Consider the following 21,534-nt stretch of genomic DNA (forward strand, 5'->3'; position numbering starts at 1 on the left):
ACCCCTTACTGCCCTTCAAGCATGCTACCACCATTTCCATTCAAAGAGCCCTCTTAACTCATCCATCTGGGCAAGTGAAACCCAGTCAAGTTACCAGCACTCAACTTTCCCTTCCTTCTTCAAGGCTTTTAACTAGACTTCCAAAAGCCACCAATGGTCAAAATATTCTTGTTCTCCCTCCCCACAAACTGGCTTCATCTGTCCTTGAAGTTTAGGCTGGATGAGTTTCGGGATCCTTTCAGAAGGTGTGTAATAAAGCAAAGCAACACTAACCTGTCTCAGCCTGAGGCTGTGGCAGTTCCTGCTCTGTGGCTGGGACTGTTTCTGTCGCTTCACCAGGCATTTCTGAGAGCAAGAAAGAAAAACAGATGCCACAATTAATGAAGGATTCAGTTCTTTGGAATTTGAGGAGCTAAGAGAAAAAGTCCCATGACATTCACAGTTAATGTCTCTCCCACAATCAGGAAAGCCAAACAGATGCACTTTTGGGTGGCTACAAATAAAGAAGTTTCATAACACTTTTGAAACAAGCAAGAGAGAAGCTGTAATTTTATTTCACCATGAAATTGCAACTAAGTGGTCTTTCCCATTACCAAACCCTTGTATCACAGCATTTCCCATTTCCAGCAAGTAAGTAAACTCATTATGCATGTCCTCAGAGGCAACAGGTCTGCAATGGTAATCAGTGACCAAGATTAAAAGAGATTAAAAATGGAACTGCGTATTCATATGGATATCATGAATATCTAGTGTTACAGTTAATGCAAGTGATATGAACTCTTGTGTTTCAGAACAAAACCAAATCTATTAGAGATCTGAATGCTGTGTGCGTGTGTGTGTGCATGAGAGAGAGAGAGAGAGAGAGGTGGGGGGGTTGTGTGTCAAATAATCCCTCACCTGCCTGCTGTGGGCTTCTTACACCTTCCTCTGAAGTTTCTGGTACCAGCCCCCATCAGAGACAGGATATTGGGCTAGACTGACTTTGGGTTTGAAATGCATTGGCAACCCCTATATTCCTATGAAACTCAGCAGCCTAGATAATAATTCTTGGCCCATATACACAGCACTTTTGACCTGGCCAACAGCTCTTTAGTGACTTCAGTCAGCTCTCACAACTCATCATGAGTTTAAAAGTGGGGTGTCCTCCTCTACTTGAGAGAAAAAATTAAGGGGCAGAAAATTGAAGTGACTTGTCAGAGACCACATGGCCAGATGGTGGCAATCAAGGATCAAATTCTTCCTGTCCCATGAACAAAGTACAGGGAGCTAGCAGGACCCAGAAGTTTTGGCCAAGGGCACTGGGACAGTCCTGTATTGTGAGACGCACCCCCTGCGACTTTTAGTGCCAGCACCTCTGGTTGCGAGGTCTCCTCAGAAGACCCCACGCATTCAGTACAGCACTTGGGATCTTGTTTATCTACCTGGGCAGGATGAAGGGCCGAGTCAGACCTGGGATGTGAAGTTGTGGGGGCTCCAGACAATCTTGGGGTTTCAAACTTGAGGCTCAGACGCCCCCCGAAAGCCCAGGACGTGTGCAAGAGCTGGCTCTACTCCTCGCAGTCCCAAAGTTAGTCTAACAGGAGGGAACTCCCGACCCAGCCCACAAGAGGATGGGAATGGGGGAGACATGGACACCCCCCTTTCGCAAAGGGAAATGACTCACCCTCCTCCCCCCAACTCAGAAAATCACCCCCCCATTCCTCCTAACCAGGCGACCTTCTACCCCCCACACCCACTTGGGGGGAGACACCCCCCTACCGGCCAGGTACCGGGAAGGGGCTTCCACTACCCCCCCCCCGACCTCCTTCCCCGCGAGCCCCCTCCCCGGGGCAGGGAGGCCCCGCACCCAGGCGGTAGCCGGGGCCCGGCCCCCCCAGCTCCTGCCCGCACAGGCCGGTGCCCCCCCGCGCGGCCCCCCTCCCCCAGCACCCCCGGCCGGGCCCGCCGCGGGGCGGATGGCGGCGGATAGACGCGGCGGGACTCACTGTGCTGGGAGCCGGCTTCAAGATGGCGGCGGAAAGAGAGAGTGTGAGGCGGCGAGGGCGGTGCTTCCGGGAGAGCGAGCGAGGGCTTCCGGGGCAAGGGTCACTCGCCGCCCTCTTCCCCCTCCCCCCGGGACAGGGAGCTCCAGCAGGGGCTGTTCCCTGCGCCTCCCTCCTCTTTCCTTGAGCCCCCCCGCCAGGGGCTGTTCCCGACGCCTCCCTCCTCTTTCCCAGAGCCGCGCCCCACCCCGTCAGGGGCTGTTCCCTGCGCCTCCCTCCTCTTTCCTAGAGCCCCCCCCCAGTAAGGGGTTGTTCCCTGCCCCCCCCACCAGGACTAGGGGACCCCCCCAGTCCGGGCTGTTCCCTGCCCCGCCCCAGGGCTGGTGGCCCCCCCACTTAGTCCCAGGGGCTGCTCCCTGCTTTAAAGGACCCCCCTATTCCCCCTACCCAGGGGCTATTCCATGTTCCTCCCCCCTCTCTACCAGGGGGGTCCCAAGGAGCTGCCACCTCCCCGCCCCCATTCTGGCTGTGGCTGCTCCAGCTGCTCCCCGAAGAGGGATCTGGGGGTTAGTCTGCTCCCCAGCCCAGTTATCTCTCACCCTGTCAGGGTAACAGACTCAGCTACGATCGGGGGGGCCTGGGCTGCGATCGGGGGGGGCCTGGGCTGTGACAAGTCTGTCCCCACTGTTTGCGATGAAGGAACGTGGCGTCTCCCCACCCGCCAGAGCAGGTTGGATTTTCCGAAGAGCCCAGCTGATCACTCTGGATCAGCGCTTCTCAACCTGTCCAGACAACTGTCCCCCTTTCAGGAGGCAGATGCGTCTTGCCTACGGCCAAGTTTCACCTCACTGAAAAACTACTTGCTTACACATCAGACATAGAATCATAGAATCATAGAATATCAGGGTTGGAAGGGACCCCAGAAGGTCATCTAGTCCAACCCCCTGCTCAAAGCAGGACCAAGTCCCAGTTAAATCATCCCAGCCAGGGCTTTGTCAAGCCTGACCTTAAAAACCTCTAAGGAAGGAGATTCTACCACCTCCCTAGGTAACGCATTCCAGTGTTTCACCACCCTCTTAGTGAAAAAGTTTTTCCTAATATCCAATCTAAACCTCCCCCATTGCAACTTGAGACCATTACTCCTCGTTCTGTCATCTGCTACCATTGAGAACAGTCTAGAGCCATCCTCTTTGAAACCCCCTTTCAGGTAGTTGAAAGCAGCTATCAAATCCCCCCTCATTCTTCTCTTCTGCAGACTAAACAATCCCAGCTCCCTCAGCCTCTCCTCATAAGTCATGTGCTCTAGACCCCTAATCATTTTCGTTGCCCTTCGTTGTACTCTTTCCATTTTATCCACATCCTTCCTGTAGTGTGGGGCCCAAAACTGGACACAGTACTCCAGATGAGGCCTCACCAGTGTCGAATAGAGGGGAACGATCACGTCCCTCGATCTGCTCGCTATGCCCCTACTTATACATCCCAAAATGCCATTGGCCTTCTTGGCAACAAGGGCACACTGCTGCACACATAAAAATACAAAAGTGTCACAGCCACATTGTTACTGAAAAATGGCTTCCTTTCTACCATATAATTGTAAAATAAATCGATTAGAATATAAATCTTGTACTTACATTTCAGTGTATAGTATATAGAGCTGTGTAAACAAGTCATTGTATGAAATTTTAGTTTGTACTGACTTCACTCGTGCTTTTTATGTAGCCTGTTGTAAAACTAGGCAAATGTCTAGATGAGATGATGTACCTCCTGGAAGATCACTGTGTACCCCCACAGGTATGCATGCCCCTGGTTAAGAACCAGAATGGCTGGGTCATTACACATATTGAATCTATTTTCCCATGTTAAGTATTCTCACACCTTCTTGTCAACTGTCTAAATGGACCATCTTAATTATCACTACAAAAGTTTTTTTCTCCTGCTGATAATAGCTCATCTTAATTCATTAGCCTCTTACAGTTTGTATGACAACTTCCACCTTCTCTGTATGTGTATCTATATCTATCCTCTTATTATATGTTCCATTCTATGCATCCGATGAAGTGGGCTGTAGCCCACGAAAGCTTATGCTCTAATAAATTTGTTAGTCTCTAAGGTGCCACAAGTCCTCTTGTTCTTTTTGCGGATACAGACTAACACGGCTGCTACTCCGAAACCTGTTCTAGAAAACCTTCTCTCACAGTCAGACACAACCCCCCTCCTTTTCCTCCCCCACAAAACTGGGCACTTGCTTACCCCCAGGTTAGTTAAATTGTGCAAACCTCGCTGGAGATGCTCCAACTTTGTTTTGAGAGCAGTTTATTGCAGTTCAGTTTAAACCTAGTCCTACTCCACTTAAACTAGCATCCACAGAGGGCTCTAAACTCTAAATTCACCCCTTTAGCTAAACCAATGCCAATGACCCTCACACTGAACTTCCTGAGACCTTTCTGACTCGCCCATCCCTCTGAGCCTGGGTCCAGGGCAGGCCAAAAAGGGGAAGCTTTCAACTTAAGAAGTATGTCTGAACTTTTTATTTTCTAATTTCTATACATTTCTATTGTTTATATTCTACAAACAATAACCCCTAGCTCTTATCAATGACCTCACTTTGGGATCTACTATCATTATCCCCATTTTAAAGATGGGGAAACTGAGGTATAGGGAGGTGAAGTGACTTGCCCCACTGAACCGGGAACAGAACCCAAATCTCCTGATTCCCAGTGTGGTGCTCTATCCACTAGGAAACACAACCTCTCAGATTCCTGTAAGAGGGATCCATGAGAGTAAAATCATTCTCTCTTCCAATTTGTGCCCAACTCATACTAGGAGCTGTACATAGCTACAGGCAGGTGAGATCTCTGCCCTGCAGTGTGTTCCCAGTTGAAAGCTCCAATCTTGCAACTGGAGCCAAAAAGCTAGATCCCCATGTCCCTACAGAGTCATATTGATTTCTAGTCTAGAGAGGTTCTTATATCATGCTTATCACTGGTACATTAAGCCACGTGACTAAATTCTGCTGTGTTTCAACAGGACAACTTCCATGTGCAAAGTTAAGCACACACGCAATCATCTATCTGCAGGATGCAGGCCCAATTTACAAGCATCTCATAGTCAGCATTACCATTTCCACTTGCCATCACCTAGTTTCCTCTTTGTATTTGTGCGGGGCTTTCACGCAGCGGAGAGAGTTAAAATCATTAAAAGCCATTAAAAGTGTTCAACTTATCAAGAAGAGGCCTGAGAGGCAATTTGAACACAGTGTATAAATACCTTCACAGAGACAAAATCCTGGATACTGCAGGGCTGTTTAGTCTAGAGGAAAAAGGCAGAGCAAGAACCGATGGCTGGAAGCTAAAGTCAGACAAATTCAAGGGAGAAATAAGGCACAGGTTTTTAACAGTGAAGGTGATTAATTACTGGAACAAACTCCCAAGGGGAATCGTGGATTTTCCATCTCTTGGGGGTCTTCAAATTAAGAGTGGGCCACTTTCTGGAAGATGTGCTTTAGACAAACACTTGTTAGGGGACTCAATGCAGAAGTCATTGGCTGAAATTCTCTGGCTGTATTATACAGGGGGTCAGCTGAGATGTTCTAAAAGGCCTTAACATTGATGAAAAACAAAATGTGATTTTAAACACGCAGATGCCGGCTGGGGGATGGTGCCGGGTCTGGAATAACTTCTGGGTCAATTTCAGAAATTGACTCAAGTGGATACTGCCCCTTGAAGATCAACAGGGGGCACTCTTGCAAATTGATTTGCCTAGCAATGCCTTTAAATGACTGGCTGTCTAGAAAAGAAGAGGGCTAAAAAAAAAAAAAAAACCCAAAAAACCCCCACAAACAGCTAATCCCTGCACCTAAACTATCTGACCATGAGCCTTTAAGGCCAAAGGGCTCTGGGAGAACTGGAGTGGCGAGGGGATACTTGCAGAGAGTTTGCACTTTATCCCACTCCTGAGTCATGTTTGTTTCTTTACTTTGATGACTGACCTCACGCATTAAAACACAAAGAGAGAGCAACAAACTAAACGGAAGAGCCAGGGACCCAAGTACCTGTCACTCACTGTATCCCTCAGACCTTTCCAGTCCTGCACCTAGCTGTAATCCCACCTCTGCTCTTTCCCCTGAGACATGGGGGGTCTAGTAATCTTTTCAGATCACTGGATAACTTCCCAACCATGCCCTGTGAACCCAACCAGCAGCCCACAGCACAACCACCACCAGAAAGACAGACCATCTTCAACGGAACCCTTTAATAGTTTTCTTTTTGCACAAAAAAGTACAAAAGGATGCACAGAGCACCTCCTACTGGGCCATCAGACCCAGGCTGCCCGGAGTCATTCGACACTCCGAGATAAAGAGCTTGCGAATTAAATCCCGCAGCAGGGAGAGGACTACACAGGCTGCAGCCAGAAAGGGAACAGTTAAGCAGGAAGAGGGACAACTGGAGTAGCCTTTGATGTCTGGAATAAATCAGTCGAGGTCAAAATCTGGAAGAGCTGGGCCTGGGGAACCATCGCTTAGAAATGACGAATACAATGGTCCAATCTCATGCCTCTGGGGCTGTCAGGCAGCTTCTTCCATTAATAATGGTTTGCCCTAGAGCTCAGGGTGCTCTTTCCTTCTGTGCTGGCAAAGGGCAGCAATCTAGACACAATCTCCACTGCCCGCCCCGGGATTGAAGGATCAGCTTCAGTCTCAGCAGACGCAAAGGTGCTGCAGGCAGCAGAGTTACCCTGATAGAGAGAAAACCCGTGGGTCATTTTTGCAGGCATCAGCCAGGTGCCGATTCCAGATCCCTGGTGCCCTCGGAATCTATCAGCCGATGAGACTTCCTCTCTTCCTCTCGAATCAGCCAGCTGGGATTCCCCCCGCTCCTAATTCCCACTTTACCAATGGCTCTTGGTCAGGTAGATAAAATTCCACCTTGCCCTTGTGCCGGCAAACAGGGCTGGGTGGGTTAAGCCACCTGATGTGTGCAGACGAGGGGAGGAATTGACATCAGCTCATGCCCCGTCTCCTTGCCTCGTGCAGAAGGAAGCAGTTCTAATTTCTTGCCAACAATCCACCGTGTGGTCTTCTCCCAATGTGTGCTCCAAGCCCAGGCTCACGCTGGCTCCTGCAAAATGAACATCCAAATCCTCTCCCTCCAGTAGGCGAGACCAGTTGGGTTTCCCTTTATTGGAAGTCTGCTGGGTAAAGCCTTTAACACCAAGAAGAATAAGGGAACTACAGCAGTCCGCTGTCCCGATCAGAGCTCTTATAACGGCTGGCTGCACTTACCAGTCGTAGATTTCCCCCCTGGAGACGCCAGAATCCTCAGAAATCTCCTTGTAAATCTAAAGGAAAGAAACATAGGATCTTATGCATCAGAGAAAGCTGCACCTGTGGCTTATTATACATCTGTCTTTCTTTTCCTCTAAGCCAGTGATTCTCAGACCTCAGCAGTTCAGGAGCCAAATTAGTGCTCAGCATTCCCCAGCAGAGCCGCCGCCGTGTGAATTCATTGTTTCATTGATGATGGGTGCTCTATATTCATATTTAAACAGAATGACGGGAAACATTGAATGTATATATTATTCTCATAGCAAAATCACTGACCAGGTATTATTATTTGATCAACTACAATCAGTTAATAACACAGTAAAAGCATCCTGATGGGCTAATAATTAAATCATAGCGTTTTAATATCACATGCTGCAAAGAGCGGCAGGAGACGCACCGAAGAGCTACCCGGTCTTAGCATGGCTGCAGTAAACGGAAGTTTATGGGCATTAAGACACATAATCTTTTTGGTTACGTTCTCACTGAACAGAGCAATGCCGTTCATCCCTAAGACTGTCCGTCCGTAGCTATTTCAGCCACCGTGCAGGTCCCTGGGTCATTGTTATTAACTATTTGTATTACAGCAGAGCTCAGAGGCTTCGGCTGAAATCAGGGCCGTACCATGCTAGGTGTTCTGCCACGTCTCGGTCCCAAAGAGTTCACAACAGCTAACCTGAGTTAAGAGCAGAGTTGCCGTGTCTTCAGCGCTGGATTAACCCGAGTGAAGAACACCCTTTTTACCTGCAGGGAGGACACAACCTAAGGGGAGCTGAAGTCCCTTTTCCAGGTGACACAGCTGGTGAATGGCACAGCTGGAATAGAACCCAGACAGCTGTGCACTGACCATTGGACAGTATCGCCCCCTCCCATGCTTAGAAGTCAGGACCACATTTCTGTGGGGAAGGGAGAGCCCTGAAAGGTTTTGAGCAGCCTGGAAGAGGAAAAGCCCCACTCAGTCCCCTCCTTGGCCCCTACCACTCTTCCTGAGACGCTCCCCTTTGCGAGACTTGTCCATTTCCTCCACGAACTGTTCGAATACTCTCACGTAAGGAGCCAAGCTGGTTTTCTTGTAGTCTAAGGGACAAAGAGAGACACGTGCAAAGGATCTGCCGGCCGTACAGAGCATGATACGGGAGATCCGGCCACGCAGCCCCACTTCCACCTGTATGGAACGCCCTGAGAGCCCCATGTTACAATCCCTCGCACCTGGGCTCTCAAGGCCAGCTGTATCAAGAGGGGACGTGAATTCAACACCCATCCAGGCCTGTATCTTAACCTAGCCTTCGTAGTTTCAGTGCTTGTTTACTGGGTCAGGTGTACAGGGAAAATTCCCCCCCAGCATTGCTCACATCGCTGCAGTGGGACGCTGCCACTGCAGAATGACAATGTTGCCTAGAGGCTAGCGCACAGGCTTGCGACTCGGGAGACCTGAGTTCAATTTCTGGCCCTGCTGGAGTGATGTCGCCTGTGTGTGCCTCAGTTTCCCCATCTGTAAAACGGGGGATAACGTGAAAAGCACTGTAGAAGAGAAAGAGGTTAATTCTTATTAAAATGCCACTGGGTCTGCAGCAGTTAATTCACACGTCTGGGAGTTTGCCGCTAGGGTTGGGAAAAATTCTAACGCTGGGGGCACTTTTTGCTCTACTTTGGAAGCTCATTTTCCGGGTTCAGCAATTTCCAGGGGGTGCCTCCTTCCCCCCTCTGTGCTGTGCGCCCTGGAGCAGCTCTGAACGCTGCATGAAACTGAGCCAGCCCTTGTTTGACGAGAGGCTCTAGGAGCAAGGAGAACCTGGTTGAGGCCGCTCTGGGGACCAGAAATACTAACTAGGAAAGAGGACCATCAACTTTCAAGATTGACCGCCTGGTCGATACTTAAGCTAGTCTCCCCCACGCCCAGACGGAGCTGCTATGCCTGACCTCAGTTGTTATAATATTCCTTGTTCTACAGCATCACCAATGAAGTTCGGGCCCCACCGGGCCAGGCGCTGCACAGACACACAGCAAGAGACAGCCCTGATCCTGGAGAGCTTGCAAGCTAAACCGATGAGAGAGGCTGGGAGGGGAAACTGAGGCAGAACACAGAGAAGTGCCTTGCCCATGGGCACAGAGCAAGGCAGAGAAGCCAGGTCTCCTGTCTCCTAGACCACCCTCTCTTCCGCGGTCCCATATTAACGTGCTTTAATAAAAGCAGCATCTTTCATGACTACTGCCTCCAGCCACTCACCCTTGGTGCGGCGCTTGGGCACTGGCTCCGCCTCGTTTTCCTTCTCTCCATCCTCTTCCTCATGAACCGTGTCCAGTTCGCTACAGAGGCAGCTAAGAACAAGCAGAGTGAGAGTCCCTTAGAGCTGGCGACCCAACGCCGCTGGTTTGCCTCTAGCCACGATCGGCCCCACTGCACAGACTCGCGGAGCGCAGACCCGGCCCACTCCACGCCGGACAGATCATGCGAGAGAGGGGTTCCCTGCCCCGCGGTGTAAAAACCAACCAACTGGCCCCACCCACCTTGTGCTGATAAATACCTTGAGGGTCGCTTGTTGCATCTGCAGTCATTAGGAGGCTCCATTCCCCCCTCCTGCCCCCGCACATGCCAGGGGCTGAGTCTCCCACTGTCCCCTGCTCCATTCCAGGAGCTCTGTGTCTCTTTCTTTTGTCTCCCCCTCATCCCTGGATTGGCTGGTGCGCTCTCTCCCTGACCAAAGATCCTCACATTACAACGCACGCTAGGAAGGATGAAGTCTCCTCTCCCTCTGGCTCCCCTCGATGGCTGAGCATCTGCCCCACGGGGCAGGGGCTCTGGGCATCTCCCATTTTCTCTCTCTCCATTTCCTGATCTCCCCCCCCAAATCAAAATGGCTCTGCCTGTCGACGCTGGAATCCCAGACTGAACGAAAAGCAGCATTCGGAAGTGACTGTGTTACATAGCCAGACAGGCCCCATCATGCGGAGAAAGGGGTCCCGCAATCCCGGTCCATCACCAGTACCTTATGGTTGGAACGGCAAATGGGTCGAACTGATCCAGCTTCTGCAAATCGATCGGGACCGAAACACGACCTAGGAGAGGCAAAACCAGCATCACTTTACCAGCAGCGTGTTTCCTGTATCACCCAGAGGCCACAATGAGGGGTCAGGGCCCCTTGGGCTGGAAGCTGCACAAGAAAGAAGCTAGACAGCCCCTGGCCTAAAGAGCTAGCAACCTCAGTTTGCTGCGAGTCTCAGATGGAGAGACACAGCCAGGGCTGGAGAGAGGGACGGGACAGGGACAGAAGCGAGTTTAGCACAGGGAGATGCAGTCACAGCTCACCATGAGCCCAGGCAGGGGATGGGACTGTCTTTTGGTTGTGTTTGGACAGTGCCTAGTGCAACAGGGCTCATTGAGCCCTGCAAATTACACTGGCCGAGGTGCGAGACGAGGAAGGTAAGGTAAAGACGGTGGGGATTTCTGGACTGCATCCGAGACCTGGGTCGGCAGGCAAGAGCTGACTGTCAGCTCTCTGCCTGAAAGGAAGCTCATGGCGCCAGGATCTCCCATTGCATTAGCCAGGGGAGCATCTGGAAGGGAACTTGCTCCCCACCCTGGTCTGAAAGGAGGAGGGGCTTCGGGGGCTGCCGACGGGGCGGAAGGCGGCTGGCTGAGTTTCTCACGCTGGCGAGATTCCCTACCCACAGAACAGGGATAACACAACCGCCCCGCCCCGCCGGACCTACATCGGCGTGCGTGCATGACCTGTTTTGGGGTGGACGCTGAACGGGCTCTTCAGTAAGTGGCTGACTCCCCTGCTGACGTTGATATCCAGCCGGGGGAAGCAGAACTGCAACATGATCTCCGACTCTGCGTGGGAGGGCTAGGAGCAGACGGACAGTCATGGGTTGAGGACAACTTTTGTGCTACAAGGCCCCGTACGCTCCCTGTCTCTGCACCCGCTGGAAATGAGTCCTACCCCAGAGATTCAAGGAAGTCACCATCCTAGGTACAGCCAGAGGCCCTGATTCCAGATGCGAACCAGCGACCAGGGAATACCCCTCGCTGTGGGGTGCTGTTGGCAGGGCAGGCGCTCCCTATAGCATCCCCATCCGAACGGGGCCCAGCGCTGGATTCGGACTCAAAAGCCTGGATTCTATTCCCGGCTCTGCCGCTGGCAAATCCCACCACCTCGCCGTGCCTCAGTTTCCCCATCAGTAAAATGGGAGGGAACGATACCAATCTTTGTAATGCACTTTGAGGCTGATGGATGGAAAGTGTCAGATAAGAGCAAGGCACTGTTGTTATTCTAGGGGCATGCCCAGATCTGGATACTGCAGAGACCCATATAGGGCTGGGGCAGGAGCAGAGAGTATGTTAGATCAGACCCCAGAACCTGATCCAAAGAGCACTGAACCCAACGGGGAAAAAAAATTCAATCAATGGATCCGGCCCAAAGACTAACCACCCCCGACGAGCCACAAAGCGCCTCGATTCTCTCCCATTCCCAGCTATGTTCTTGGGCTGTTCCTTACCCTGTATTTATCCATTTTGTTTTTCAGGAGCTCCCAGCGCTGGAGCGAATCACGCTTTTTGGGGAATTCCCGCAGCAGGCTCTCTCGAACTGGTGATCAGCTGTTAAGGGGTTACAAGGCTCTCCTAGGGGCCAACTCCCCATCAAGGGAAGGCCAAAGCTCCAATATTCATAAGGCAACAGCTGTGTCACTCTCTGAAGGGCAGTAGCATGGGGACTGGGGCTCTGTGAAGCACCCCACAGAGACAGTCAAAGGCCCAAGGAGCTTACAACACAGTGCGTCAATCTCACGCACACGCTTTTGTATTTCTCGTGCCAAAGGCACGCCATGAGCATTTCCCATCTCGGAGAAGTGGGGAAACGCAGCTAAACTCCAGGAAACCCAGACCTGACCAACTGACACAGCTACAGGTCTATTACAATGCGTGTAACGCGACATCCCCTCGAGGCCCTGACCGAGATTGGACCAGGTGCACTCTGTGAAGGCAGGACAGAACTCTGTGGCCCAGGGCCCCAGCAGGTGGAAACTGGGGTCACTCCACTGCGGTCAATGGGCAGCCCCCCAGGCGGTAGCTCCCGCGAATTACAGGCTTGGCCCGTTGATTTCACTGCCCGATAACCGTTTCTCGGCTCCCTTGACAGACGTCGCCCCTAGAGCCAAGCTGAAGGCACTCGGCACATCCCGCATGCAGAGCCTCTGTGTCGGGCGACCCCAAGAGCCGGGACCCTCGAGTTCTAGCCGCTCCCCCCTCAACCCCAGGGGCAGCGCTTTAGGAAAGGCCCCATGAACAGCCAAAGGATATGCTCTGGGACAAGGGCAACCACCTTCTCCCAGCTCTCGTTGCTGCCCAGGATATCCTGGCCCACCAGGGCGTATTCTTCGAAGTACGGCTCCACCAGACTCAGCGAGTTGCTGGGGGAACGGGGTGGGAGGGGAGGAGGAGATGAGAGAGCTAAGAAGCTTGACAAGGTGCCATGTGCTTTGGCAGAGGAAGGCAACACAACGCCTGGATTTAACCCTGATGCCTTTAACACCACATGGTGGGCCTGACGCTCAGCTACTTCCTCCCTGCACATAGGGTGAGGGGGATCTAAGCTGTATTCTGGGACCAGGCAGGATCCTGCCTGACTTCTGATTAAGTTAGAGCAGCCCCAGGGCTGCTCCAGCATACACTCCTCTCCCTGTGGCCCTCAGGAAGCAGAGATTAGCCATAACTCAAGTGTGATCTAGTCACACCCTCACCTGCCCGCTATGCCAGGGGCTGGGCGCAGAGCAGATTAAGAGTCTTGTGTCTTGCTCCACACCAGCTGGGGAGGGTCCCATCGCAGGGGGGCTCCCAGGGAGTCACTCTCATCTACTTTAAGCTGCTCTAAGTGGCACAGAGGGGCCTGAATACAACCGAGACCCAGGCCCTATGCGCCCCGGAGCAGGGCATGGCACGCGACTAAGCCAGACAGATGTACATGAGATGCCATCCAGCGTCACGGCAACTGACCTGATGAACGGGTGAATGGGGTCAGTCAGGTTCACCTTCTTTACGGTTTCAGACCCTCCCTGGGAAGCGAAAGAGGAGACGATTCGTACACCCCAACCCCTCCCCTTATCCGGAAACCAGGCGCTGAGCGAGGAGCCCAGCGCCAGGCCCCGGGGTGGGAGATTCTGGCTCGAAGGCACCATCTGCAGAGGACCTGAATGCTCATAGCTCCAGTGGGGGTCCACGCTCTGGATCAACCACAGACGCCCTGGAGGTTAGAGCCCTGCAAGCCTGAGTCTGCAGACCCGGCCTCAGGCTCGCTGTCGTGGGTCTTTTTTTTTTTTTTTTTTTTTTTGCAGTGTAGACGTACCCGTTCTGCCTCAGTTGTGCAAATGGTGGGGGGGGGGGGTCAGCACTGCCCTGCCTCTCAAGGAGGTGAGGATAAAGCCATTGCTGATACCGCAGTGACTGGGGCCAGACGAGCACCTACGACCGACAGGCCCCATATTTGTGTTGCCGTGCTCGGCACAGCCTGGCTTCTGAAGGGAGATGGGAGGCAGCCAGTTTCTCAGCCCATCCCTGCCCCGTCAGCTCCCACGCACCTTCACGAGGGTGAGATACTCCACCGTCGCAGAGCGCATGGCGGACGACCACTTCCGGACGGAGTCATCACACACCCAGCAGTGGACGCCTCGCCGGCCCGAATACACCCATAGGCGGTGCTTCACCCCGAAATCCTCTGTGGGGGGGGACACGGAGCAAAGTCAGCGCAGAGCTCGGGTTGGAAACAAGAAGGATCGTACAAGAAACAGGTAAACCCCTGCAGAGCAAAGTTCTGGGTCCCACAGAGGGCCAGGATACATGGGGTTACGTTCTGGAGTCTGCAAACGGACCCGAGGGAGGCTCCGGTTTATTTTGCATCCCACATGCCCTACGAGCCCCCTTGCCCCTCCTGGCTTAGCCTGTATCCCTGTTGGCAAACGGGTTAAAACGAGCGGCATCATAACTGACACAGAGCTGGTCAGGAGCTCAATGCAAACAGCACCCATCGTGCTGAGTGGGCAGCCCGCAAGCTGTGCCAAAGGACCCCGCACGGCTCTTGCCAATACATATGTGGCCTACATATCCCAGCATGCAGTGTGCCATCTCGATCTGCAATGCACACTGGGACCTGTGGTCTCTGCGGGTCCCACGGCCACATGTCGGGCAGCTGAAATGGGTCCTGTCTTACACCAAATAGGAGTTGCCAAGGCGGCTCTCAGCCAGGTGGAGATTGGACTCCCTGGAGAGCGTGGGGGAGGCACCACCGCAGACTTTTGGGATGCGGTTAGAGAGGAAACGTCCGAGCCCCAATGGTGCCACGCAGACCAGCCGATATAGCAGTGATGGGCCCCAAGGGGCGCGGCGGGTACTTGCCCACGAGCGCGCGGTCGATGACACGGATCGCGATGGTCATAAGGGTCCAGCACTTGGAGCAGATCTCAGCGGAGCTGAAAGGAGAGCGGCACGGAGGCAAGGCAGAGTAAGCATGAGCCTTCCACAGTATAAACCCCCATGACCCGGGCACGGCTGACCAAGCAGCCACAGGGTCCTGCTGTCAGAACCACGCCCAGTTGCCTACCCCTTGCTCATAGTCAGGGTGGGAACTCTCTGGGGCAACGCATGTGTGGATGTATTGTTTCTTGACTTTAGCAAAGCTTTTGACACGGTCTCCCACAGCATTCTTGTCAGCAAGTTAAGGAAGTATGGGCTGGATGAATGCACTATAAGGTGGGTAGAAAGCTGGCTAGATTGTCGGGCTCAACGGGTAGTGATCAATGGCTCCATGTCTAGTTGGCAGCCGGTGTCAAGTGGAGTGCCCCAGGGGTCGGTCCTGGGGCCCGTTTTGTTCAATATCTTCATAAATGATCTGGAGGATGGTGTGGATTGCACTCTCAGCAAATTTGCGGATGATACTAAACTGGGAGGAGTGGTAGATACGCTGGAGGGGAGGGATAGGATACAGAAGGACCTAGACAAATTGGAGGATTGGGCCAAAAGAAATCTAATGAGGTTCAATAAGGATAAATGCAGGGTCCTGCACTTAGGATGGAAGAATCCAATGCACCGCTACAGACTAGGGACCGAATGGCTCGGCAGCAGTTCTGCGGAAAAGGACCTAGGGGTGACAGTGGACGAGAAGCTGGATATGAGTCAGCAGTGTGCCCTTGTTGCCAAGAAGGCCAATGGCATTTTGGGATGTATAAATAGGGGCATAGCGAGCAGATCGAGGGACGTGATCGTTCCCCTCTATTCGACACTGGTGAGGCCTCATCTGGAGTATTGTGTCCAGTTTTGGGCCCCACACTACAGGAAGGATGTGGATAAATTGGAAAGAGTACAACGAAGGGCAACGAAAATGATTAGGGGTCTAGAGCACATGACTTATGAGGAGAGGCTGAGGGAGCTGGGATTGTTTAGTCTGCAGAAGAGAAGAATGAGGGGGGATTTGATAGCTGCTTTCAACTACCTGAAAGGGGGTTTCAAAGAGGATGGCTCTAGACTGTTCTCAATGGTAGCAGATGACAGAACGAGGAGTAATGGTCTCAAGTTGCAATGGGGGAGGTTTAGATTGGATATTAGGAAAAACTTTTTCACTAAGAGGGTGGTGAAACACTGGAATGCGTTACCTAGGGAGGTGGTAGAATCTCCTTCCTTAGAGGTTTTTAAGGTCAGGCTTGACAAAGCCCTGGCTGGGATGATTTAACTGGGACTTGGTCCTGCTTTGAGCAGGGGGTTGGACTAGATGACCTTCTGGGGTCCCTTCCAACCCTGATATTCTATGATTCTATGATTCTATGTGTGACCTTGGCCTGACCCTGTGCCTCAGTTTCCCCATCTGTAACATGGGGTTCCTTTGTCGGCTTCATCTCTTTAGACTGCAAGTTGGTTGGGGCAGGGACTGTCTCATAACATGTCTGTGCCACACTGGGGCTCTCTAGGAGCGACTGGCAAGAGCAAATACCTGCAGCAGCTCCGGACGTCGTCGTAATCTGTCATGTCTATGTCGAACACCAGCTCCTTCTCCTGAGCCTGGAAGGCGCCCATGTGCACTGCATTGCGCTGGCTGGGCTGCAGAAGGTGAAGAACGAGTCAGTTTCGACAGTCCTGGGGCCCGCGGGGGCGACTGCCGGTTTGGCCGGGGATCCCTCCATGGGACCTGCTAAGCCAGCGGCCTTGCGTTCACATGCCACCAGAGTCGCTGCATTACAAGGCAACAGAGATCGGTTTGGCCACCAGCCCTCACGGCGGATGCTGCTACAGAGGATTTTGTGATGTTCTCCTGGCCCCAGGCTAGCACCTTGTCCTGCTCTCTCTCTCTCTCTGTCGGTGGGGAGCAAGCAGCATCACGCAGACGCTACACTGCACCAGGGATCCTGCCACACAAATGGCACTTTCCGCACTAGACTGGGAGTCAAGATTCCTGGGTTCTAGGCCCAGCTCTGGGAGGGCAGTGTAGTCAAATGCAGGGGCTCTCAACATTTCCAGACCACTGTCCCCCTTTCAGGAGTCCGATTTGTCTTGCGTGCCCCCAAGTTTCACCTCACTTAAAATTACTTGCTTACAAAATCAGACATAAGAACACAAGTGTCACAGCCGCACCGTTACTGAAAAACTGCTTCCTTTCTCATTTTTACCATATAATTATAAATCGATTGGAATATAAATACTGTACTGACATTTCAGTGTACAGTATACAGAACAGCATAAACAAGTCATTGTCTGTATGAAATTATAGTTTGTCCTGACTTTGCTAGTGCTTTTTATGTCGCCTGTTGTAAAACTAGACAAATCTCTAAATGAGCGGACAGACCCCCTGGAAGACCGCTGCCTACCCCGATAGAGAACAACAGGTCAAATGGTTAGAGCAGTGGGGCTGGGAGTCAGGACTCCTAGGATCTCCTGCTAGTCCGATGGTTGGTGCAGGGGATGGAGAATATGAATCAGGACTCCTGGGTTCTATCCCAAGCTTCAGGATTAGTATGGTCAAATGGTTAGAGCAGAGGGCCTGGGAGTCTTTGTTCCTAGGTGTACGACTTTACATTAGTCCCTACTGAAAACACAGTTTGCATGCGTCCAGTTTACCAAGCAACCCGGATCGCTCTGTGTCAGTGACCTGTCCTCTTCATTATTTACCACTCTTCTCCCAATTTTCTGTGTCATCTGCCAAATTCGTTAGTGACGATTCGATGTTTCCTTCCAGTTCAGTGACACAGGGTCAAGAACCAACCTCTGAGGGACCCCGCCCCACAAACACACCCTCTCAGCGATAATTCCCTATTTACCATTAGTTTGAGTCCCGGTAGCCAGCCAATTTTGAATCCATTTAATACGTGCCATGTTGATTTAGCATCGTTCTAGTTTCTTAATCAGAATGGCACGTGGTACCAAGTCAAACACCTTGCAGAAGTCGATCACATCAGTGGTTCTCAAACAGGCGTATGCAGGGATCTTCCGGGGGGGTACGTCAACTCATCTAGATATTTGCCTCGTTTTACAACAGGTGACCTAAAACGCCCTAGCGAACTCAGGACAAACTATAATTTCATACAGACAATGACTTGTTTATGCTGCTCTGTATACTGCACACTGAAATGTTAGTACAATATTTATATTCCAATCGATTTATTTTATAATTAGATATAAAAATGAGAAAGTCAGCCATTTGTCGGTAATAGGGCGCTGTGACACTTCTGTATTTTTGTCTGATTTTGTAAGCAAGTAGTTTTTAAGTGAGGTGAAACTTGGGGGTGTGCAAGACAAATCGGACTCCTGAAAGGGGGACAGCAGTCTGGGAAGGTTGAGAACCACTGGATTACATCAACACTATGACCGTTATCAACCAAACTTGCGGTCTCATCGGAAAAAGATCTCAAGCTACTTTGACAAGATCTGTTTTCCATAAACCCCTGTTAATTGGCATTAATTATATTATCCTGCTTTAATTCTTTATTTATCGAGTCCCGTATCAACAGTTCCATTATATTTCCTGGGAACAAGGTCAGGTCTATAATTAACAAGATCATCCCTTTTCCCAGTTTAGCCACATCCCTTTCTGGGCCTCTATTTCTCCATCAATAAAGAAAAATGATAAGCCACCTCGGTGACCTGCCCTGTCTACGCTCCAGGTGCTAGAATTGTACGGCTACTGCGCCATAGCTCTTCCGCTGTAAACTCATCGTATAGATGCAAGGAACTCCACTTCTCTCAACATTCATCCTTCGACCAAGCTGAATCTACACCCTGGGTTAGCCTGGCAGAGCTGAGGGGCTGGGGGAGGGAGGGCGGGGGATTCCGACACCCTGGAGCACCATCACTATGCTGATGTTCGTTTAATGCATAGACCAGTCCGGCGAATACTGGATCTCTCAGTCCGGACTCACTCGATGCGAATACACGGCTCCCACGTCGATCTTATAGGGGTTCATTTTCTGCATCTCTTTCTCCAGCTCCTGGGGGCTGTTGAAGGACTGGTACCGCACGTAGATGTCATCGCGCAGTGTGAAGGAGAACTCCCGCCGCTGGAAGTAATTCTTCACCACTGCAAGGGAAATGTCTGCTGCACTTGGGACTGTCTGAGCACCCTAGGGAGATGCTGGAGTGCGCACACACACCCCGATCTAAGGGCCCTCAGGCCTGACCTACAGCCCCCCGCTCCGCTAGCTTGGGGCTCACCCCACACGCAGCTCCTTACCCCTTAGATCCCCTCCTTCCCTGCTGCCCCCCAGAAGGGTCCCAACTTCAGGACCTGGGCTGTTTAGAATCTCTCCTTTTACACTTCCCAGTCCTGCTTCCTGCCCCCATCTTCCCCCCACGGTACAAGCGCCCCCCTCCCCAAGCATGCACCCTCCCCCCTGTGCACGTGTCCCTCCCATGCATGCACCCCCCAACCACCCCCCGCGTGCACCCCCATCTCCCCATACACCTCCCCACCGCCCCCCTGCGTGAACCCCCCCAGGCACCCCACCATCTCCTCGTGCACCCCCCGTGCACGCACCCCATCTCCCCTGCACACCCCCCAGGGCACACCCCCCATCTTCCCGTGCACCCCCCCGTGCACGCACGCACCCCATCTCCCCGTGCACACCGCCCGCTGCGTGCACCCCCCCCCGAGAGCCCCCGACGGCCCCTCTCCGGTGCCGGCGGCCCGAGCCCCTCCGCTCACCCCCGCCGTAGCTGAGCCAGCGCCCGTAGGGCCCGTGGGGGAAGAGGCGGCGGTAGTAAAGCGGCAGCAGGTCGGGCAGGGAGCCCGGCTCGAAGCCGGCCATGGCCCGCGCGGCGCAGGGGCAGGGACCGGCTGGCGCGCGCGGGAACCGGCTCGGCCGCGGCGCACGTGGGCAGGGCAGGGCCGGCGCGGGGCGGCTGGGAGCTGTAGTCCGGGCGGGGCCCCGGAGCGAACCCCCCCAGCCCGCCGTGCAGAGCCCACGCAGCTCAGCCCGGCTGCAGAGCGAGCCTGGGGGCCGCTGCGCCTTGCAAGCCGCCTGCAAACCCCTGACTTCAGGGGCACCCCCCCCGGGCACCCCGAGGTGCTGCAGCCCGAGCCCTCTGACTCCAGCGCAATGCAGGGCGCCCCCCCCTGCCACGCCAGCCCCCTCGCCCCAGTCACCGCACGGGCCCCCAGAGGTGCAAACTGGCCCCCTGCCTACGGTGCCTTGCAAAGGCCCTGGGGACCGTGCACAGCAGAGCCCCCCGCGTGGCAAGGCGAGCGCCCCGAGTGGCGTGAGGTGCCGAGCCCCGCCTCAGACTCCAGCCCCCCAACTGCGATGCCCAGTGGCTCGCTGCCTGGAAGGGCCACCCCCATCCCCACTAGGGCGACCAGATGTCCCGATTGTTTAGGGACAGTCCCCATTTTTGGGTCTTTTTCTTATCTAGGCTCCTATTACCCCCCCGCCCCTGTCCCGATTTTTCACATTTGCTGTCTGGTCCCGACATACACAGCCCTCCGCCCCAGCTACCACCACCCAGCACACGCATCATTCAGGGGGGAAGCTGCGGCGGGATGGAACAAGACCGGCTGTGTGTCAGAGACCCTGTACTGATCACATCTCATGGAGATCCTCGCCATCTCACAGGGTCAGGGCCCACACTCCTCTAGTACCATATTGCTTCTCTGCGCCCCCCCCACCCCACCACACACACACACCCACCCACCCCTATCTATGCTTTGGCTTGGCATTCACTAAGCACAGAGTGCTGCTGTTTTCACTTTGCAATCAGTGACCGCGAAGCCTTTGCGGGGGGTGGGGGCAGGAAGGGCTCCACAAATCAATCACTGATTGAAGGCTGGGGCCCAGTGGATCCTGTCCCTGCTTTCCCAAGGGCTGCAAAGGCGGAAACTGCTTTCCTGGCCTCCCTTCAGCCCAACCTCCCTCCAGCCCAGCCTCCCTCGCTAACAGGCAGGCAGAAATGAACACACTCCCCCGGGCTGGGGAACCGCTGGGGGAAAGTTGACATGTGCTGTACCTCGGGGCAGTTAATTATTCATTTCCCCAGCGATAGGGAAGGCGCTGAGATTCCACAGGCCAGAGGGTTGGTTGCTGGGGGAAGAGCGGCACCACAGTCCAAGGCTGATCCCGAAATTCACGTGGCCACTGCAGATTTCGACCTCTCCCCATCTTCAAAAAAACCAGTAGGAACAAGGGAGAGATTTAGGATCTGCATGACAAGGACAATACGCTGCGGCCGGACTACAAACCCTCCTGCTTCAGGGCATGAGCCAGCTTCTAACTATCGGGGGGCAGGAGGAAATGGTCTGTGGGAGACTCTGATCCCAGCTGCCCCCACAGGGCCTCTTGTGCCTGGCGCAGCTGGTACTGGCCCCAGGAATTAAGGGCTGTCCTGGTCTCATCCATCTAGCTATGCCTGGGACAAAAGATTGGGGTGGCTTCCCTCTGCTTCCCGTCTCCTGCTTTGGAACGGATGCTTCACCTTTCGTCTCATCGGCTTAGATGGGGAGCACATGGGGGCAGGGGCCGCTCACTGTGTGTCTGGCCAGCACCCACTAAGATGGGGCCGCGCTCTGGGTTGGGGTCTGTGCAGTGCCTGGCACATTAGGGCCCCTGATCAGCTTGCAATCCAGACCAGTGGGGGGGCTGTGTGCCCCCTGCCCTGCAACCTTGCTCCAACCTGGACTGTTCATAACCTGCCACCAGCCTGCAGGTCACTCCCAGGTGTGTGTATGTAACTGCAGCCTGCCAGGTGCATCCTGGCTCTCACCA

The 21,534-nt window shown here is 53.3% G+C and overlaps 2 protein-coding genes and 1 long non-coding RNA gene across 6 annotated transcripts in view; 1 reads left to right on the forward strand and 2 right to left on the reverse strand.

Moving 5' to 3' along the window:
- The window catches only part of NACA (nascent polypeptide associated complex subunit alpha), a 39,346-nt gene extending 37,222 nt beyond the window's left edge, over window positions 1-2,124 (reverse strand). The window contains exons 1-2 of one of the 3 annotated variants that reach the window (XM_043506517.1): window positions 1,986-2,079; window positions 274-345 (exon numbers count right to left, since the gene is read on the reverse strand). In XM_043506517.1, coding sequence (XP_043362452.1) covers window positions 274-343 — 70 coding nt within the window. In that variant the 5' untranslated portion in view covers window positions 344-345; window positions 1,986-2,079. Of the gene's footprint in view, window positions 1-273; window positions 346-1,985 lie in introns of all 3 variants that reach the window. The other 2 variants (XM_038378768.2, XM_038378759.2) reach the window with 2 other exon arrangements.
- The window catches only part of LOC122458342, a 24,524-nt gene extending 12,346 nt beyond the window's left edge, over window positions 1-12,178 (forward strand). Inside the window, exons 2-3 of the long non-coding RNA XR_006278343.1 lie at window positions 10,396-10,398; window positions 12,168-12,178. This is a non-coding gene — a long non-coding RNA (uncharacterized LOC122458342). The remainder of the gene's footprint in view (window positions 1-10,395; window positions 10,399-12,167) is intronic.
- On the reverse strand, window positions 6,219-19,651 carry PRIM1 (DNA primase subunit 1). Of its 2 annotated transcripts, none has more exons than XM_038378872.2 (14): window positions 19,482-19,651; window positions 18,700-18,857; window positions 16,281-16,387; window positions 14,693-14,766; window positions 13,879-14,015; window positions 13,298-13,356; window positions 12,605-12,714; window positions 11,803-11,894; window positions 11,033-11,150; window positions 10,290-10,359; window positions 9,530-9,621; window positions 8,281-8,379; window positions 7,264-7,319; window positions 6,219-6,716 (listed from the first exon to the last, which is right to left on the reverse strand). In XM_038378872.2, exons 1-13 carry the CDS (start codon window positions 19,582-19,584, stop codon window positions 7,300-7,302), a joined length of 1,239 nt encoding a protein of 412 aa, XP_038234800.1. In that variant the 5' UTR covers window positions 19,585-19,651; the 3' UTR covers window positions 6,219-6,716; window positions 7,264-7,299. The 2 variants fall into 2 exon arrangements, with proteins under 2 accessions (XP_038234800.1, XP_038234799.1); XM_038378871.2 differs by lacking the exon at window positions 6,219-6,716 and adding an exon at window positions 6,723-7,183.
- Window positions 19,652-21,534: the final 1,883 nt, after the last annotated feature.

This window comes from Dermochelys coriacea, chromosome 20 (genome assembly GCF_009764565.3).
Source record: "Dermochelys coriacea isolate rDerCor1 chromosome 20, rDerCor1.pri.v4, whole genome shotgun sequence".
Lineage (NCBI taxonomy): Eukaryota > Metazoa > Chordata > Testudines > Dermochelyidae > Dermochelys > Dermochelys coriacea.